Source organism: Rana temporaria, chromosome 13 (genome assembly GCF_905171775.1).
Source record: "Rana temporaria chromosome 13, aRanTem1.1, whole genome shotgun sequence".
In the NCBI taxonomy this organism is placed as follows: Eukaryota; Metazoa; Chordata; class Amphibia; order Anura; family Ranidae; genus Rana; species Rana temporaria.
The window spans coordinates 118,309,779-118,329,816 of record NC_053501.1 but is presented as its reverse complement, the minus strand read 5'-3'; the positions used below and the strand labels follow the sequence as shown (position 1 = coordinate 118,329,816).

The following is a 20,038-nucleotide window of genomic DNA, read 5'->3' as shown; positions in this document are numbered from 1 at the left end:
TCAAATACTTATTCTCCTCCATTTATAACATTTGTATCATGTGATCTCTCTGGATTTTTGGTTGATATTCTGTCTCCATCATATAAAATACAGCGGAGTGAATGTGGTATGAAAGTGGTGTGAATGCAGAGTGAATCTGGTATAAATGCGGAGTGAATCCTGGTTGAATGCGGAGTGAATGTGGTATGAAAGAGGTGTAAATGCAGAGTGAATCTGGTATGAATCCCGGGTGAATGCAGAGTGAATATGGTATGACTCCCGGGTGAATGTGGAGTGAATGTGGAGTGAATCCCGGGTGAAAACCTTTATAAGAGACCCTTGAATGATATGATAGTGCGGACACCAGACACAAGGGACGCGGTTGGTACAAAACACGGGAGGTTTATTTGGGGGGCGGGCGCAGGTTAGGTTGACTGGAAAGCATTAACAGATTTGGGAGCTCCTCCCCCTCCGGCAATGGGAATGCGGCAGTCTGGCGAGATTGGCGGTTGGTGGTGGGCGGGGCTCCCTTAGTTCCTCCCCTTCATGTGCTTACAGTAATAGTCATTACAGGCGATGGTGAGGCCGGCGATGAGGGAGAAGAAGCTGTGGAAGTTGACCCGCCCATCGCGGCACTGATCCAGATCCTTCATTATCTTATCCACCGCTAGGGGGTCGTTCTGATTCTGGGGGGGGGAGAGGGAAAAATGGGGGGTCAATGGAAGGAAATAGAATAATATATAACAATGTACAATACTACAACGTATCAACACAAATATCAGACGACAAGAGGGTCGGATGTAATATATACTGTAGGGTTGGATGTAATATATACTGTAGGGTTGGATGTAATATATACTGTAGGGTCGGATGTAATATATACTGTAGGGTCGGATGTAATATATACTGTAGGGTCGGATGTAATATATACTGTAGGGTTGGATGTAATATATACTGTAGGGTCGGATGTAATATATACTGTAGGGTCGGATGTAATATATACTGTAGGGTCGGATGTAATATATACTGTAGGGTCGGATGATACTACTCTGCCCTCCAGGATATGGAAGGAATGTGATAAAACCCCACCCCCCCCCCCATCGAATTGCGCAATATCTTGTGAATGGCGCTCATTGAGATGCCTCACACCCAGCAGAGGGCGGCGCCCACAGATTAGTCGGGGCGAGACGAGGCCTGCAAGAGGCGCGGAGGGCGCTAATCCCGAGGAGGAGACGTGGAGGATCGGATGTCGGAGGGTGTGAGAACAAGCTGGAGGTAATCCAATGGATTCCCAGATATTTACTATCGGCTTTGTGGTTTCCTATGGAAGGATGTGCCGATCGCCGCCGATCACCTCTGATTCGCCACTTTCTATTCAGGCCGTTCTGAGCCACACCCCTGTCTGAATAATGTGTCCGGGTTTCAGCTGGACTGACGCCTGGACACGCCATTCAAAACCCCAACTGTCCGGGAGAATCCTGGACAAGGGGCAACCCTACACATGATCCCCCCAACCCTACACATTCCCAACCCTACACATGATCCCCCCAACCCTACATATGATCCCCCAACCCTACACATGATCCCCCCAACCCTACACATCCCCCAACCCTACACATGATCCCTACACATTCCCCACCCCGAGTATATACATCTACATCCCTATACATTCCCAACCCTATACACCTCCAGTCCTATACATACCCATCCTATACATCCCCCAACCCTATACAACCCCGAGTATATACACCTCCAACCCTATACATTCCCAACCCTATACATCCCCAACCTATACATTCCCACCCTATACACCCCCAACCCTATACATTCCCAACCCTATACATTCCCAACCCTATACATCCCCAACCTATACATTCCCAACTCTATACAGCCCCAACCCTATACATTCCCAACTCTATACATCCCCAACCCTATACATCCCCAACTCTATACATCCCCAACCCTATACATTCCCAACCCTATACACCCCCCAACCCTATACATCCCCATCCTATACATTCCCACCCTATACACCCCCAACCTATACATTCCCACCCTATACACCCCCAACCCTATACATCCCCATCCTATACATTCCCATCCTATACATTCCCAACCCTATACATCCCCCAACCCTATACATTCCCAACCCTATACATCCCCATCCTATACATTCCCATCCTATACATTCCCAACCCTATACATCCCCCAACCCTATACATCCCCAACCCTATACATCCCCCAACCCTATACATCCCCAACTCTATACATCCCCAACCCTATACATCCCCAACCCTATACATCCCCAACTCTATACATCCCCAACCCTATACATCCCCAACCCTATACATTCCCATCCTATACACCCCCAACACTATACATCCCCAACCCTATACATCCCCAACCCTATACATCCCCAACCCTATACATTCACACCCTATACACCCCCAACCCTATACATTCCCATCCTATACACCCCCAACACTATACATCCCCAACCCTATACACCCCCCAACCCTATACATTCCCATCCTATACACCCCCAACCCTATACATTCCCAACCTATACACCCCCCAACCCTATACATCCCCCAACCCTATACACCCCCAACCCTATACATCCCCAACCCTATACATCCCCCAACCCTATACATTCCCAACCTATACACCCCCCAACCCTATACACCCCCCAACCTATACATTCCCAACCTATACACCCCCCAACCCTATACATTCCCATCCTATACATCCCCAACCCTATACATCCCCCAACCCTATACATCCCCAACCCTATACATTCCCATCCTATACACCCCCAACCCTATACACCCCCCAACCCTATACATTCCCATCCTATACACCCCCAACCCTATACACCCCCAACCCTATACATTCCCATCCTATACACCCCCAACCCTATACATTCCCATCCTATACACCCCCAACCCTATACACCCCCCAACCCTATACATTCCCATCCTATACACCCCCAACCCTATACACCCCCAACCCTATACATTCCCATCCTATACACCCCCAACCCTATACACCCCCAACCCTATACATCCCCAACCCTATACATCCCCAACCCTATACATCCCCCAACCCTAACATTCCCAACCCTATACACCCCCAACCCTATACATCCCCCAACCCTATACATTCACACCCTATACACCCCCAACCCTATACATCCCCATCCTATACATTCCCATCCTATACATTCCATCCTATACATTCCCAACCCTATACATCCCCCAACCCTATACATTCCCAACCCTATACATCCCCAACCCTATACATCCCCCAACCCTATACACCCCCCAACCCTATACATTCCCATCCTATACACCCCCAACCCTATACATCCCCCAACCCTATACATTCCCATCCTATATACCCCCAACCCTATACACCCCCCAACCCTATACATTCCCATCCTATACACCCCCAACCCTATACACCCCCAACCCTATACACCCCCAACCCTATACACCCCCAACCCTATACACCCCCAACCCTATACATCCCAACCCTATACATCCCCCAACCCTATACATCCCCAACCCTATACATCCCCCAACCCTATACACCCCCCAACCCTATACACCCCCAACCCTATACATTCCCCAACCCTATACATTCCCATCCTATACACCCCCCAACCCTATACATTACCATCCTATACACCCCCAACCCTATACATCCCCCAACCCTATACATTCCCAACCCTATACACCCCCCAACCCTATACATTCCCATCCTATACATTCCCCAACCCTATACATCCCCAACCCTATACATCCCCCAACCCTATACATCCCCAACCCTATACATCCCCCAACCCTATACACCCCCAACCCTATACACCCCCAACCCTATACACCCCCAACCCTATACATCCCCAACCCTATACATCCCCCAACCCTATACATTCCCAACCCTATACACCCCCAACCCTATACATCCCCAACCCTATACATCCCCCAACCCTATACATTCACACCCTATACACCCCCAACCCTATACATCCCCATCCTATACATTCACACCCTATACACCCCCAACCCTATACATCCCCATCCTATACATTCCCATCCTATACATTCCCATCCTATACATTCCAACCCTATACATCCCCCAACCCTATACATTCCCAACCCTATACATCCCCAACCCTATACATCCCCCAACCCTATACACCCCCCAACCCTATACATTCCCATCCTATACACCCCCAACCCTATACATCCCCAACCCTATACATCCCCCAACCCTATACACCCCCCAACCCTATACATTCCCATCCTATATACCCCCAACCCTATACACCCCCCAACCCTATACATTCCCATCCTATACACTCCCAACCCTATACACCCCCCAACCCTATACATTCCCATCCTATACACCCCCAACCCTATACACCCCCAACCCTATACATCCCCAACCCTATACACCCCCAACCCTATACATCCCCAACCCTATACATCCCCCAACCCTATACATTCCCAACCCTATACACCCCCCAACCCTATACATTCCCATCCTATACATTCCCCAACCCTATACATCCCCAACCCTATACATCCCCCAACCCTATACATTCCCATCCTATACACCCCCCAACCCTATACATTCCCATCCTATACACCCCCAACCCTATACATCCCCAACCCTATACATCCCCCAACCCTATACATCCCAAACCCTATACATCCCCCAACCCTATACACCCCCAACCCTATACACCCCCAACCCTATACACCCCCCAACCCTATACATTCCCATCCTATACACCCCCAACACTATACATCCCCAACCCTATACATCCCCCAACCCTATACACCCCCCAACCCTATACATCCCCAGTCCTATACACCCCCAACCCTATACACCCCCAGTCCTATACAATCCCGAGTATATACATCTACATCCCTATACACCCCCAACCCTATACATTCCCCGTCCTATACATCTCCAATTGTATACAACCCTAACCCCATACAATTTAATCACATACAACCCCAATCATGTGATCTCCTTCCCCATCCAACCCCTACAAGGTCCACCTAGAAAACAAAGGAGCCTGTAGCTGCATTGTGAAGGATTGTAGAGGGAATGGAAAGGGATCTCACCTTGAGGAATTCGGAGAACTGGCTCTCCATCAGGTGGTGCAGGTCCTCCTTGCTCATGTAGTCCTTGCCCCCGGCGTACTTATGGAAGGTGAACATGATGTTCTCCATAGCCTGCTCCATCTGGGATGGGACGCCCATGTCTGCGGAGTCTGAGGAGTGGAGTTCTGCAAGAGACGGCGAGAGAGCTCAGTCCGACCGTTTCCATGGAGATGATAAAGACAGTAAGACATTGATTATTCATTTATAACAGCCGAAGCTGGAGCCCCCCCCCAACTCCATCCATAGAGCCCCCCCCAACTTCATCCATAGAGCCCCCCCCAACTCCATCCATAGAGCCCCCCAACTTCATCCATAGAGCCCCCCCCAACTTCATCCATAGAGCCCCCCCCCAACTTCATCCATAGAGCCCCCCAACTCCATCCATAGAGCCCCCCCCAACTTCATCCATAGAGCCCCCCCCAACTCCATCCATAGAGCCCCCCAACTTCATCCATAGAGCCCCCCCCCAACTTCATCCATAGAGCCCCCCCAACTTCATCCATAGAGCCCCCCAACTCCATCCATAGAGCCCCCCCCAACTCCATCCATAGAGCCCCCCAACTTCATCCATAGAGCCCCCCCCCCCAACTCCATCCATAGAGCCCCCCCAACTTCATCCATAGAGCCCCCCCCCAACTTCATCCATAGAGCCCCCCAACTCCATCCATAGGGCCCCCCCAACTCCATCCATAGCCCCCCCCAACTCCATCCATAGAGCCCCCCCCAACTCCATCCATAGGGCCCCCCCAACTCCATCCATAGCCCCCCCCCAACTCCATCCATAGAGCCCCCCCCAACTCCATCCATAGGGCCCCCCCCAACTCCATCCATAGATCCCACAACTCCATCCATAGATCCCACAACTCCATCCATAGGGCCCCCCCAACTCCATCCATAGGGCCCCCCAACTCCATCCATAGAGCCCCCTCCCCCAACTCCATCCATAGGGCCCCCCCAACTCCATCCATAGAGCCCCCTCCCCCAACTCCATCCATAGGGCCCCCCAACTCCATCCATAGATCCCACAACTCCATCCATAGGGCCCAACCCAACTCCATCCATAGGCCCCCCCCAACTCCATCCATAGGGCCCCCCCCAACTCCATCCACAGGGCCCCCAACTCCATCCATAGGGCCCCCCAACTCCATCCATAGATCCCACAACTCCATCCATAGATCCCACAACTCTATCCATAGGGCCCCCCCAACTCCATCCATAGGGCCCCCCAACTCCATCCATAGAGCCCCCTCCCCCAACTCCATCCATAGGGCCCCCCCAACTCCATCCATAGGGCCCCCCCAACTCCATCCATAGATCCCACAACTCCATCCATAGGGCCCCCCCCAACTCCATCCATAGGCCCCCCCCAACTCCATCCATAGGGGCCCCCAACTCCAACCATAGGGCCCCCCCAACTCCAACCATAGGGCCCCCCCAACTCCATCCATAGGGGCCCCCAACTCCAACCATAGGGCCCCCCAACTCCAACCATAGGGCCCCCCAACTCCATCCACAGGGCCCCCCAACTCCATCCATAGGGTACCCCAACTCCATCCATAGGGCCCCCCAACTCCATCCATAGGGCCCCCCCACTCCTTCCATAGGGTCCCCCAACTCCATCCATAGGGCCCCCCAACTCCATCCATAGGGCCCCCCCAACTCCATCCATAGAGCCCCCAACTCCTTCCATAGGGTCCCCCAACTCCATCCATAGGGCCCCCCAACTCCTTCCATAGGGTCCCCCCAACTCCATCCATAGGGCCCCCGGTCAACTCTATCCATAGGGCCCCCCAACTCCATCCATAGGGTCCCCCAACTCCTTCCATAGGGTCCCCCCAACTCCATCCATAGGGCCCCCCGTCAACTCTATCCATAGGGCCCTAATCATGGACAACCACCACCGAGTGCCAAGGACGGGCGCCATGACGTCTCCATCACTCATCTGATCTCCTGCAGAGAACGTCTAGATGATTTCTCTCTTCTTATGACCGATCTCTACCATTAAAGAGAACCTGTCACCGCCCCAAACTCCATCCCTTCCCCCGACCTAGGAGCAGCACACCGAGGGGTTAACGTTCCCATTAGCGGCTCCATTGATTATTATAAGTCGCTCTCGTCGTGGTCGGTGGAGGAGGGGTTCAGAGGAACGTCTAATGGAGGCTAATGGCTTCATCTGCCGGGAAAATTGGATTCTACGGGCAGGCGGCCGGTGAAAAGTGCGCACTCGTGACGGGTCATTGGGGGATGGTACGCGTCTGTCTGTCTGTGCGCCGAGTCGTTAAATCGTGAATTTCAAATCCCAGATCTGAAGCCACCAAAGAACTTCCAGGACAGAGGAATCGATATGTAGAGATCTTGTAGATTACCAAAAGTATTGGGACGTATTACCTGAAGAAGGATCCATGGTGGAATCCAGTCTCTCCGATCTATAGAGCTGCGATCGGATCCCCGAGGTGCTGCGGCTTATACTGTGAGGGTTTCCTATCTATATACTGAATATATATTATAATTTGTAGGCGGAGCTTTCCTCAGAACAAGACCTATTATAAATCCCCGGGATCTGATTGACACGACTTTGGCTCAATGCAAAGTCATTTACATTTATATCAGGGCGGGGCTGTGACCTTGTGTGAGGACAACCTATGTATTCCCATCACTCCCTCCACCAGTGTGACCTACACACCTACCACGGGATCTACAGACCTACCGTAGGATCTACAGACCTACCATGAGATCTACAGACCTACCACGGGATCTACAGCCCTACCACGGGATCTACAGACCTACCACAAGATCTACAGACCTACCGTAGGATCTACAGACCTACCGTAGGATCTTGAGCCCTACCGCGGGATCTACAGACCTACCACGGGATCTACAGACCTACCATGAGATCTACAGACCTACCATGGGATCTACAGACCTACCACGGGATCTACAGACCTACCACGGGATCTACAGACCTACCACGGGATCTACAGACCTACCGCGGTATCTACAGACCTACCACGGGATCTACAGACCTAACACGGGATCTACAGACCTACCGCGGGATCTACAGACCTACCGCGGGATCTACAGACCTACCGTAGGATGTTGAGCCCTACCGTGGGATCTACAGACCTACCACGAGATCTACAGACCTACCACAAGATCTACAGACCTACCACAGAATCTACAGACCTTCCGTGGGATCTACAGACTTACCATGAGATCTACAGACCTACCGTGGGATCTACAGACCTACCATGAGATCTACAGACCTACCGTGAGACCTACAGACCCACCACGAGACCTACAGACCTACCATGGGATCTACAGACCTACCATGAGATCTACAGACCTACCGTGGGATCTACAGACCTACCATGAGATCTACAGACCTACTATGAGACCTACAGACCTACCACAAGATCTACAGACCTACCGTGGGATTTACAGACCTACCACGAGATCTACAGACCTACCACGGGATCTACAGACCTACCATGAGCTCTACAGATCTACCATGGGATCTACAGACCTACCACGGAATCTACAGACCTACCACGAGATCTATAGACCTAGCACAAGATCTACAGACCTACCACGAGATCTACAGACCTACCATGAGACCCACTACGAGACCTACAGACCTACCCCGAGATCTACAGACCTACCACGAGATCTACAGACCTACCACGAGATCTACAGACCTACCATGAGACCTACCACGAGACCTACAGACCTACCCCGAGATCTACAGACCTACCATGAGATCTACAGACCTACCCCGAGATCTACAGACCTACCATGAGATCTACAGACCTACCATGAGACCTACCACGAGATCTACAGACCTACCGTGGGATCTACAGACCTACCATGAGATCTACAGACCTACCATGGAATCTACAGACCTACCACGGGATCTACAGACCTACCACGGGATCTACAGACCTACCACAAGATCTACAGACCTACCATGAGATCTACACACCTACCACAAGATCTACAGACCTACCGCAAGATCTACAGACCTACCATGAGATCTACAGACCTACCGCAAGATCTACAGACCTACCATGAGATCTACAGACCTACCGCAAGATCTACAGACCTACCATGGGTTCTACAGACTAATGCCAGACACTGAGACTTACACACACTATTATTAGACATGTATATAGCTCTGACATATACCGCAGCGCTGTACAGAGATCACTGAGCCAATCACATCAGTCTCTGTACCCGAGGAGCTTACACTACATGACCTTTCCACCTCAGGACTGACAATGCAATCTCTGTGATCGGGGGAGGGGAGGGCGGGGGTTGTACGTTGATCCGACAATAAAACGCGTCCAGAGATCAGCGCACACATTTCACACATTCCGGGAATTCCTCTGCGGTATGCGGATCTACAGCTGAGGAGAATCATAAACAATCGCCCTCTCAGTGCTGCTGATCTCCTGCGGCCTCTTTGCAGCCACTTCCTATCTCCATGCATTCCAATGATGGAATTTCTCAGGGCGGAATTCCTGATGGAGACACCAGGGGGCAAAGTCTGTGTGATGGAACGTCCATTCGTGGTCTCCATGGGAAGCCCATGTGACAGTGTGACAACATAGAACCGGAAATGCCTGAACAAGGGCCCGAGGATGGAGGGATTCAGGGGCCCGAGGATGGAGGGATTCAGGGTCCCCAGAGATGGATAGATTCAGGGGTCCCAGAGATGGATAGATTCAGAGGCCCCAGAGATGAATAGATTCAGGGGCCCCAGAGATGGATAGATTCAGGGGCCCAGAGGATGGAGGGATTCAGGGGCCCCGAGGATGGATAAATTCAGGGTCCCAGAGATGGATAGATTCAGGGGCCCCAGAGATGGATAGATTCAGGGGCCCCAGAGATGGATAGATTCAGGGGCCCCAGAGATGGATAGATTCAGGGGCCCCAGAGATGGATATATTCAGGGGCATCAGAGATGGATAGATTCAGGGGCCCCAGAGATGGATATATTCAGGGGCCTCAGAGATGGATAGATTCAGGGGCCCCAGAGATGGATAGATTTAGGGGCCCCAGAGATGGATAGATTCAGGGGCCCCAGAGATGGATAGATTCAGGGGCCCCAGAGATGGATATATTCAGGGGCCTCAGAGATGGATAGATTCAGGGGCCCCAGAGATGGATATATTCAGGGGCCTCAGAGATGGATAGATTCAGGGGCCCCAGAGATGGATAGATTCAGGGGCCCCAGAGATGGATAGATTCAGGAGCCCCAGAGATTGATAGATTCAGGGGTCCCAGAGATGGATAGATTCAGGAGCCCCAGAGATTGATAGATTCAGGGTCCCAGAGATGGATAGATTCAGGAGCCCCAGAGATGGATAGATTCAGGAGCCCCAGAGATGGATAGATTCAGGAGCCCCAGAGATTGATAGATTCATTCAGGAGCCCCAGAGATGGATAGATTCAGGAGCCCCAGAGATGGATAGATTCAGGAGCCCCAGAGATTGATAGATTCATTCAGGAGCCCCAGAGATGGATAGATTCAGGGGCCCCAGAGATGAATAGATTCAGGAGCCCCAGAGATGGATAGATTCAGGGGCCCCCGAGATGGATAGATTCAGGGGCCCCAGAGATGGATAGATTCAGGATCCCCAGAGATGGATAGATTTAGGGGTCCCAGAGATGGATAGATTCAGGGGCCCCAGAGATGGATAGATTCAGGGGCCCAGAGGATGGAGGGATTCAGGGACCCCAGAGATGGATAGATTCATTCAGGAGCCCCAGAGATGGATAGATTCAGGATCCCCCAGAGATGGATAGATTCAGGGTCCCCGAGGACGGAGGGATTCAGGGACCCCAGAGATGGATAGATTCATTCAGGAGCCCCAGAGATGGATAGATTCAAGGGCCCCAGAGATGGATAGATTCATTCAGGAGCCCCAGAGATGGATAGATTCAGGGGCCCCAGAGATGAATAGATTCAGGGGCCCCAGAGATGAATAGATTCAGGGCCCCAGAGATGGATAGATTCAGGGGCCCCAGAGATGAATAGATTCAGGGGCCCCGAGGACAGAGGGATTCAGGGGCCCCAGAGATGGATAGATTCAGGGGCCCCAGAGATTGATAGATTCAGGGGCCCCAGAGATGGATAGATTCAGGGGCCCCAGAGATGGATAGATTCAGGGGTCCCAGAGATGGATAGATTCAGGGGCCCCAGAGATGAATAGATTCAGGGGCCCCAGAGATGGATAGATTCAGGGGCCCAGAGGATGGAGGGATTCAGGGGCCCCAGAGATGGATAGATTCAGGGGCCCCAGAGATGGATAGATTCAGGATCCCCAGAGATGGATAGATTCAGGGGCCCCAGAGATGGATAGATTCAGGGGTCCCAGAGATGGATAGATTCAGGGGCCCCAGAGATGGATAGATTCAGGGGCCCCAGAGATGGATAGATTCAGGGGTCCCAGAGATGGATAGATTCAGGGGTCCCAGAGATGGATAGATTCAGGGGCCCCAGAGATGGATAGATTCAGGGTCCCAGAGATGGATAGATTCAGGGTCCCAGAGATGGATAGATTCAGGGGCCCCAGAGATGGATAGATTCAGGGGCCCCAGAGATGGATAGATTCAGGGGCCCCAGAGATGGATAGATTCAGGGGCCCCAGAGATGGATAGATTCAGGAGCCCTGAGAATGGATAGATTCAGGGGCCCCAGAGATGGATAGATTCAGGGGCCCCGAGGATGGAGGGATTCAGGAGCCCCAGAGATGGATAGATTCAGGGGCCCCGAGGACGGAGGGATTCAGGGGCCCCAGAGATGGATAGATTCAGGGGCCCCAGAGATTGATAGATTCAGGGGCCCCAGAGATGGATAGATTCAGGGGCCCCAGAGATGGATAGATTCAGGGGTCCCAGAGATGGATAGATTCAGGGGCCCCAGAGATGAATAGATTCAGGGGCCCCAGAGATGGATAGATTCAGGGGCCCAGAGGATGGAGGGATTCAGGGGCCCCAGAGATGGATAGATTCAGGGGCCCCAGAGATGGATAGATTCAGGATCCCCAGAGATGGATAGATTCAGGGGCCCCAGAGATGGATAGATTCAGGGGTCCCAGAGATGGATAGATTCAGGGGCCCCAGAGATGGATAGATTCAGGGGCCCCAGAGATGGATAGATTCAGGGGTCCCAGAGATGGATAGATTCAGGGGTCCCAGAGATGGATAGATTCAGGGGCCCCAGAGATGGATAGATTCAGGGTCCCAGAGATGGATAGATTCAGGGTCCCAGAGATGGATAGATTCAGGGGCCCCAGAGATGGATAGATTCAGGGGCCCCAGAGATGGATAGATTCAGGGGCCCCAGAGATGGATAGATTCAGGGGCCCCAGAGATGGATAGATTCAGGAGCCCTGAGAATGGATAGATTCAGGGGCCCCAGAGATGGATAGATTCAGGGGCCCCGAGGATGGAGGGATTCAGGAGCCCCAGAGATGGATAGATTCAGGGGCCCCGAGGACGGAGGGATTCAGGGGCCCCAGAGATGGATAGATTCAGAGCCCCAGAGATGGATAGATTCAGGGGCCCCGAGGACGGAGGGATTCAGGGGCCCCAGAGATGGATAGATTCAGGGTCCCAGAGATGGATAGATTCAGGAGCCCCAGAGATGGATAGATTCAGGAGCCCCAGAGATGGATAGATTCAGGAGCCCCAGAGATGGATAGATTCAGGAGCCCCAGAGATGGATAGATTCAGGGGCCCCAGAGATGGATAGATTCAGGGGTCCCAGAGATGGATAGATTCAGGAGCCCCAGAGATGGATAGATTCAGGGCCCCCAGAGATGGATAGATTCAGGGGCCCCAGAGATGGATAGATTCAGGATCCCCAGAGATTGATAGATTCAGGGTCCCAGAGATGGATAGATTCAGGGTCCCAGAGATGGATAGATTCAGGGGCCCCAGAGATGGATAGATTCAGGGGCCCCAGAGATGGATAGATTCAGGAGCCCTGAGAATGGATAGATTCAGGGGCCCCAAAAATGGATAGATTCAGGGGCCCCAGAGATGGATAGATTCAGGGGCCCCAGAGATGGATAGATTCAGGGGCCCCAGAGATGGATAGATTCAGGGGCCCCAGAGATGGATAGATTCAGGGCCCCAGAGATGGATAGATTCAGGGTCCCAGAGATGGATAGATTCAGGGGCCCCAGAGATGGATAGATTCAGGGGCCCCAGAGATGGATAGATTCAGGAGCCCCAGAGATGGATAGATTCAGGGGCCCTGAGGACGGAGGGATTCAGGGGCCCCAGAGATGGATAGATTCAGGGGCCCCAGAGATGAATAGATTCAGGGTCCCAGAGATGGATAGATTCAGGGTCCCAGAGATGGATAGATTCAGGGGCCCCAGAGATGGATAGATTCAGGAGCCCCAGAGATGGATAGATTCAGGGGCCCTGAGGACGGAGGGATTCAGGGGCCCCAGAGATGGATAGATTCAGGGGCCCCAGAGATGAATAGATTCAGGGTCCCAGAGATGGATAGATTCAGGGTCCCAGAGATGGATAGATTCAGGGGCCCCAGAGATGGATAGATTCAGGGTCCCCGAGGACGGAGGGATTCAGGGGCCCCAGAGATGAATAGATTTAGGAGCTCCAGAGATGGATAGATTCAGGGTCCCAGAGATGAATAGATTCAGGGGCCCCGAGGATGGATAGATTCAGGGGCCCCAGAGATGGATAGATTCAGGGGCCCCGAGGACAGAGGGATTCAGGGGCCCCAGAAATGGACAGGTGGGGGGTTCTGTTTCTGACAGACAGTGCAGAACAAATACAATGGAAATTGTTTCTGGAAAGTTCGGTGTTTTTGTTGGCAGGTAGATAACGGCTTTGATTGTCAGCTTTGCAGACAAGGATGAGATAGCGGCCTCAAGGTCCACCACACCCCCTCCCTGGAGTCCCTCCGTGTCAGGGTCAGCCGGGCGCGGTTATTGGTTCAGGCATTCCTCCAATCCGTTCCAAGTAATCCCGGGAGGACCGCACCCCACTCATCATTCCATCACCAGACCCCCGGCCTGAGGATGAACCCAAAACACTGGTCAGGGGGGAAGGTGGGGCTCCGCCCCAGACCAAGGCCAATGGGACCCGGGCACAGGGATGGTGGGAATCCCTCATAATGGGGCACAGGGATGGTGGGGACCCCTCATAATGGGCACAGGGATGGTGGGAACCCCTCATAATGGGCACAGGGATGGTGGGGATCCCTCATAATGGGCACAGCGGGTGTACAGACCCGGGAACTCAGCACAGGGATGGTGGGAACCCCTCATAATGGGCACAGCGGGTGTACAGACCCGGGAACTCAGCACAGGGATGGTGGGAACCCCTCATAATGGGCACAGCGGGTGTACAGACCCGGGAACTCAGCACAGGGATGGTGGGAACCCCTCATAATGGGCACAGCGGGTGTACAGACCCGGGAACTCAGCAGAGGGATGGTGAGAACCCCTCATAATGGGCACAGCGGGTGTACAGACCCGGGAACTCAGCACAGGGATGGTGGGAACCCCTCATAATGGGCACAGCGGGTGTACAGACCCGGGAACTCAGCAGAGGGATGGTGAGAACCCCTCATAATGGGCACAGCGGGTGTACAGACCCGGGAACTCAGCACAGGGATGGTGGGAACCCCTCATAATGGGCACAGCGGTGTACAGACCCGGGAACTCAGCACAGGGATGGTGGGAATCCCTCATAATGGGCACAGCGGGTGTACAGACCCTGGAACTCAGCACAGGGATGGTGGGAACCTCTCATAATGGGCACAGCGGGTGTACAGACCCGGGAACTCAGCACAGGGATGGTGGGAACCCCTCATAATGGGCACAGCAGGTGTACAGACCCGGGAACTCAGCACAGGGATGGTGGAAAACCCTCATAATGGGCACAGCGGGTGTACAGACCCGGGAACTCAGCACAGGGATGGTGGAAACCCCTCATAATGGGGCACAGCGGGTGTACAGACCCGGGAACTCAGCACAGGGATGGTGGGAACCCCTCATAATGGGCACAGCGGGTGTACAGAGCCGGGAACTCAGCACAGGGATGGTGGGAACCCCTCATAATGGGCACAGCGGGTGTACAGACCCGGGAACTCAGCACAGGGATGGTGGGAACCCCTCATAATGGGCACAGGGATGGCGGGAACCCCTTATAATGGGCACAGGGATGGTGGGAACCCCTCATAATGGGGCACAGCGGGGGTACAGACCCAGGAACTCTGCCTTTTAGATTGTAAGCTCTGCGGACCACAGCCCCCCCCCCCCAGAACCCTCTTCTATCATAACTGTATTACCTCCCTTTATATTGTAAAGCGCTGCGCAAACTGTTACCGCTATAAGTTCCCGCCGTCCCCGGAGGACGCAACCGGTGTGGTGGGAGCTGCAAAACCCCAAAGTGGGGCAGCAAAAGGGGGTGAGTAACCCAGCCAATCAGAACCCACCTACAAAAGTCACATGACTTTCAGGGTGGGGGGGGTCCTTTAAAAGGAGCACCAAAGTCCTCCATAAACAGGCAAATATAAAATTGAACAAATTGGCGTCCCGTCTGATTCGCCGTGTCTCGCCGGCGCGCGCGGGGTTAAGCGGCTGAGAGCGAGCGAGCGCAGGGAGTGCGGTCTGTGGGCTGAGTGCAGGGTGTGTCCCTCCTGTGTGTGCACAACACGTCTCCGCAACGCTCCTCCAGTCTTTTCCTTTAACCCCTTCCTGACAGCGCCTGCCCGACCGCGCCTGCACTTTTCTGATGACTTCACCAAAAAAAAAATGAACTCCGCCAAGACCGCGCCGCTCGGCGATGTCACCGTATGTCAGGTCCCCTGCATGGTTGGCAGACCCCCAAACCATCCGCAAACCGCCCACGGCAACCGTTCGTCAAACCCCCACCCTCCGACGAAAGAAAGAGCGCAATTTTGGGCGCACAGCGGCGAAAAAATAAATTAATCAAATTTGCAACAGTGTAGTGATTTCTAAAACGTACGCGGTCGGCGATGCTCTACAGACAGAACCCCCCCCCCCAAACCTGTATCCAAACCTCCCCCGTGACCAATAATCAAACCCCACCCTCCAACGACCGTAAGAGCGCAATTTGGGGTGCGCAGCGGCGAAAGTATCGAGTTAAAAAGACCGAAAACGAGGCGATTAGAAATGAAGTTGCAACATTGTAATCATTTTTTAATCGCACGTGGCAAGCGACTCAACTGCCCCCCCAAACACATCCGCAAACCCCCTTCGGCGACTGATAGTCAAACCCCGCCCTCCAACTAAAGGAAGAGCGCAATTTGGGGCGCGCAACAGCGAAAGTATCGAGTTAAAAAGACAGAAAACGAGGCGATTGAAAATGAAGTTGCAACATTGTAATAATTTTCTAATCGCACCTGGTAAGCGACACAACTGCCCCCTCCACCCCATCAAACCCCTCCGGCGACTGATAGTCAAACCCCGCCCTCCAACGAACGTAAGAGCGCAATTTGGGGCGTGCAACGGCGAAAGTAAAGTGCCAAAAACGAGGCGATTATTGCGATCGGTTAGAAAAAAAAGTTGCAACATTGTAACGATGCTCAATTGTGCGTGGTCGGCGACGCTCTGCGGACGCAACCGCCCCCCTAAACCTGTTTGCAGACCCCCCCCAGCAACCGATAATTAAACCACACCCTCTTAGAAAAGAGCGCATATTGGGGGGGCGCCCAACAGCGAAAGTAAAGAGCCCCCCAAACCCTGCCCCCAAATCAAAGTAAGAGCGCAATTTTGGGCGCGCAGCGGCGAAATAAAAGCGATAAAAAGTCAGAAAGCGAGGCGATTCATGCGATTGGTTAAAAAGAAAAACATTGTAATGATTGTACCCCTGCGTTGTCAGTGACGCTGCGCAGGCGCAACCGCCCACCATAACCCATCCGCAACGATTGACAGCCAAACCCCGCCCTCCTAGGAAAGTAATAGCGCAATTTGGAGTGCGCAACGGCGAAAGTAAAGAGCTAACCGCCCCCCCCCAAAACCCATCCCCAAAACCCCGCCCCAAACGAAAGTAAGAGCGCAATTTGGGGCACGCAACGGCGAAAGTAAAGAGCTAACTACCCCCCCAAACCCATCCACAAACCCCTCCCCCAAACGAAAGTAAGAGCACAATTTGGGGAGCGCAATGGCGAAGATAAAGAGCTAACCGCCCCCCCAAACCCATCCACAAACCCCGCCCCCAAATGAAAGTAAGAGCGCAATTTGGGGCACACAACGGCGAAAGTAAAGAGCTAACTACCCCCCCAAACCCACCCACAAACCCCGCCCCCAAACAAAAGTAAGAGCGCAATTGGGGGCGTGCAACAGCGAAAGTAAAGAGCTCCCCGCCCCCAAACTAAAGAGCGTAATTTGGGGCGCCCAACGGCAAAATTAAAGAGCTAACCGCCCCCACAAACCCCACCCCCAAACGAAAGTAAGAGCGCAATTTGGGGAGTGCAATGGCGAAAGCGCTAACCGCCCCCCAAACCCATCCACAGACCCCGTCCCCAAGCAAAAATAAGAGCGCAATTTTGGGCACGTGACGGCCAAAGTAAAGGGCCAACAGCCACCGCAAACCCATCCACAAGCCCCGCCCCAAATGATAGTAAGAGTGCAGTTTGGGGCGCCCAACGGCGAAAGTAAAGAGCTAACCGCTCCCCCAAACCCATCCACAGACCCCGCCCCCAAACGAAAGAGCGCAATATGGGGCACGCAGCGGCGAAAGAGCTAACCGCTCCCCCAAAACCCATCCACAGACCCCGCCCCCAAATGATAGTAAGAGTGCAGTTTGGGGCGCCCAACGGCGAAAGTAAAGAGCTAACCGCCCCCTCAAACCCATCCACAGACCCCGCCCCCAAACGAAAGAGCGCAATTTTAGGCGCACAACGGTAAAAGAGCTAACCTCCCCCTCTAAAACCAATCCACAAACCCCGCCCGCAAATGAAAGAGCGCAATTTGGGGCACGCAGCGGCGAAAGAGCTAACCGCTCCCCCAAAACCCATCCACAGACCCCGCCCCCAAACGAAAGTAAGAGCGCAATTTGGGGAACGCGACGGCGAAAGAGCTAACCGCTCCCTCAAAACCCATCCAAAAAGCCCCGCCCCAAACGAAAGTAAGAGCGCAATTTGGGGAACGTGATGGCGAAAGTAAAGTGCTAAAAAGACCGAAAGCGAGGCGATTAATGCGATCGGTTAGAAATAAAAGTTGCAACATTGTAATGATTGTATCCCTGCGTTGTCAGTGACGCTGTGCAGGCGCAACCGCCCACCATAACCCATCCGCAACGATTGACAGCCAAACCCCGCCCTCCTAGGAAAGTAAGAGCGCAATTTGGGGGGCGCAATGGGGAGGTAATTAATGATATAATAACAATACGAATAATAAAAAGTGACCCCTCCCCCCCCCAACAATTCAAGGGGCGCATGCAACGACCCGCCATGTATAGACAGGTGAGGGGGGGGGGCTCCTTTCATTTCCCCCCCCCCCCCCCCCTCCCGTCCCGTGACCTGACGGTGAATCTGCAGCGAACAACGGGGAACTGACTGAGATTTTCCAACCTGCCCCACCCACTGCAGCGGCAGACGGGCGAGGGGGTTACGTGAGCCTGGCAGCCAGATAGCAGTCTCCTGATTGGCTGTAAGGGGTTAAGGCTTCCAGTCCTCGTGGCGCCCCGACGGCTCACGTTTTCAGGATTTCCCTCGGAGGGAACGGCGGCGGCGATCATTACTGAGGCGGCGACACGGATCCGATCACCTGTGCAAAATAATGGAAAGCCTGAAAACATGACCTGCCGGGGCGCCTCGGGGACCGGAGTTTGGCGAAGATCGGGAAGGAGCCGAACGAACAGGAAAGGCGCCGATGTTTGGCGTCCGTTGGTCTCGCCCAGAGTATGGGGGGGATAATAGAAGAGGAGGATGGGGGGATAATAGAAGAGGAGGATGGGGGGATAATAGAAGAGGAGGATGGGGGGACTCACCTTCGGGGCAGATAGAGAAGTGGAGGACGGTGCGGCTCGGAGTCGGTCGGCACAATGTGAGCCGTCAGCAGAGAACTCCTCACTAAGAGAAGGACCAACCCTAGAAATCTGAGTCACTTCCAGCCCCGCCCCTCCCCCTCCTCCTCCTCCTCCCAATCCTGGAATTCTTCCGTCATCCCCGTCCCTCCACACCCCATAGATCCCCCCCCCACAGATCCCCCCTCACACCCCCCCCATAGATCCCCCCTCACCCCCCCCCATAGATCCCCCCCCCCACAGATCCCCCCTCACCCCCCCCCCATAGATCCCCCCTCACCCCCCCCCCATAGATCCCTCCCCCCCCACAGATCCCCCCTCACCCATGGATCTCCCCTCACACCCCATGGATCCCTCCTCACCCAATATATCCCTCCTCACTCTCCATAGAGCCCCCTCACCCCATGGATCTCCCCCCCACAGGTCCCCCCTCACACCCCATGGATCCCTTCTCATTCCATATATCCCTCCTCACCCCATGGATCCTCCCTCCCCCCCATGGATCCCTCCTCACCCCATAGATCCCCCCTTCACCCTTTGGATCCCTCCTCACCCCCCGAGTCTCTTCCCACCCCCTGAGTCCCTCCTCACCCCATGGATCCCCCCTCACCCCATGGATCCCCCCTCACCCCATAGATCTCTCCTCACCCCCTGAGTCCCTCCTCACCCCCTGGATCCCTCCTCACCCCATAGATCTCTCCTCACCCCCTGAGTCCCTCCTCACCCCCTGAGTCCCTCCTCACCCCCTGGATCCCTCCTCACCCCATGGATCCCTCCTCACCCCCTGGTTCCCCCCTCACCCCCTGAGCCCCTCCTCACCCCATAGATCTCTCCTCACCCCCTGG

General features: G+C 53.8%; 1 protein-coding gene across 2 annotated transcripts; it reads right to left on the bottom strand.

Annotated features, from left to right (window-relative positions):
• Positions 1-361: 361 nt before the first annotated feature.
• LOC120920415 (protein S100-A10-like) lies at positions 362-19,242 on the bottom strand. Of its 2 annotated transcripts, none has more exons than XM_040332505.1 (3): positions 19,158-19,242; positions 5,118-5,281; positions 362-665 (listed from the first exon to the last, which is right to left on the bottom strand). In XM_040332505.1, the coding sequence occupies exons 2-3, from the start codon at positions 5,253-5,255 to the stop codon at positions 510-512; spliced, it is 294 nt and encodes a 97-aa protein (XP_040188439.1). In that variant the 5' UTR covers positions 5,256-5,281; positions 19,158-19,242; the 3' UTR covers positions 362-509. The 2 variants fall into 2 exon arrangements, with proteins under 2 accessions (XP_040188439.1, XP_040188437.1); XM_040332503.1 differs by lacking the exon at positions 19,158-19,242 and adding an exon at positions 7,545-7,602.
• Positions 19,243-20,038: the final 796 nt, after the last annotated feature.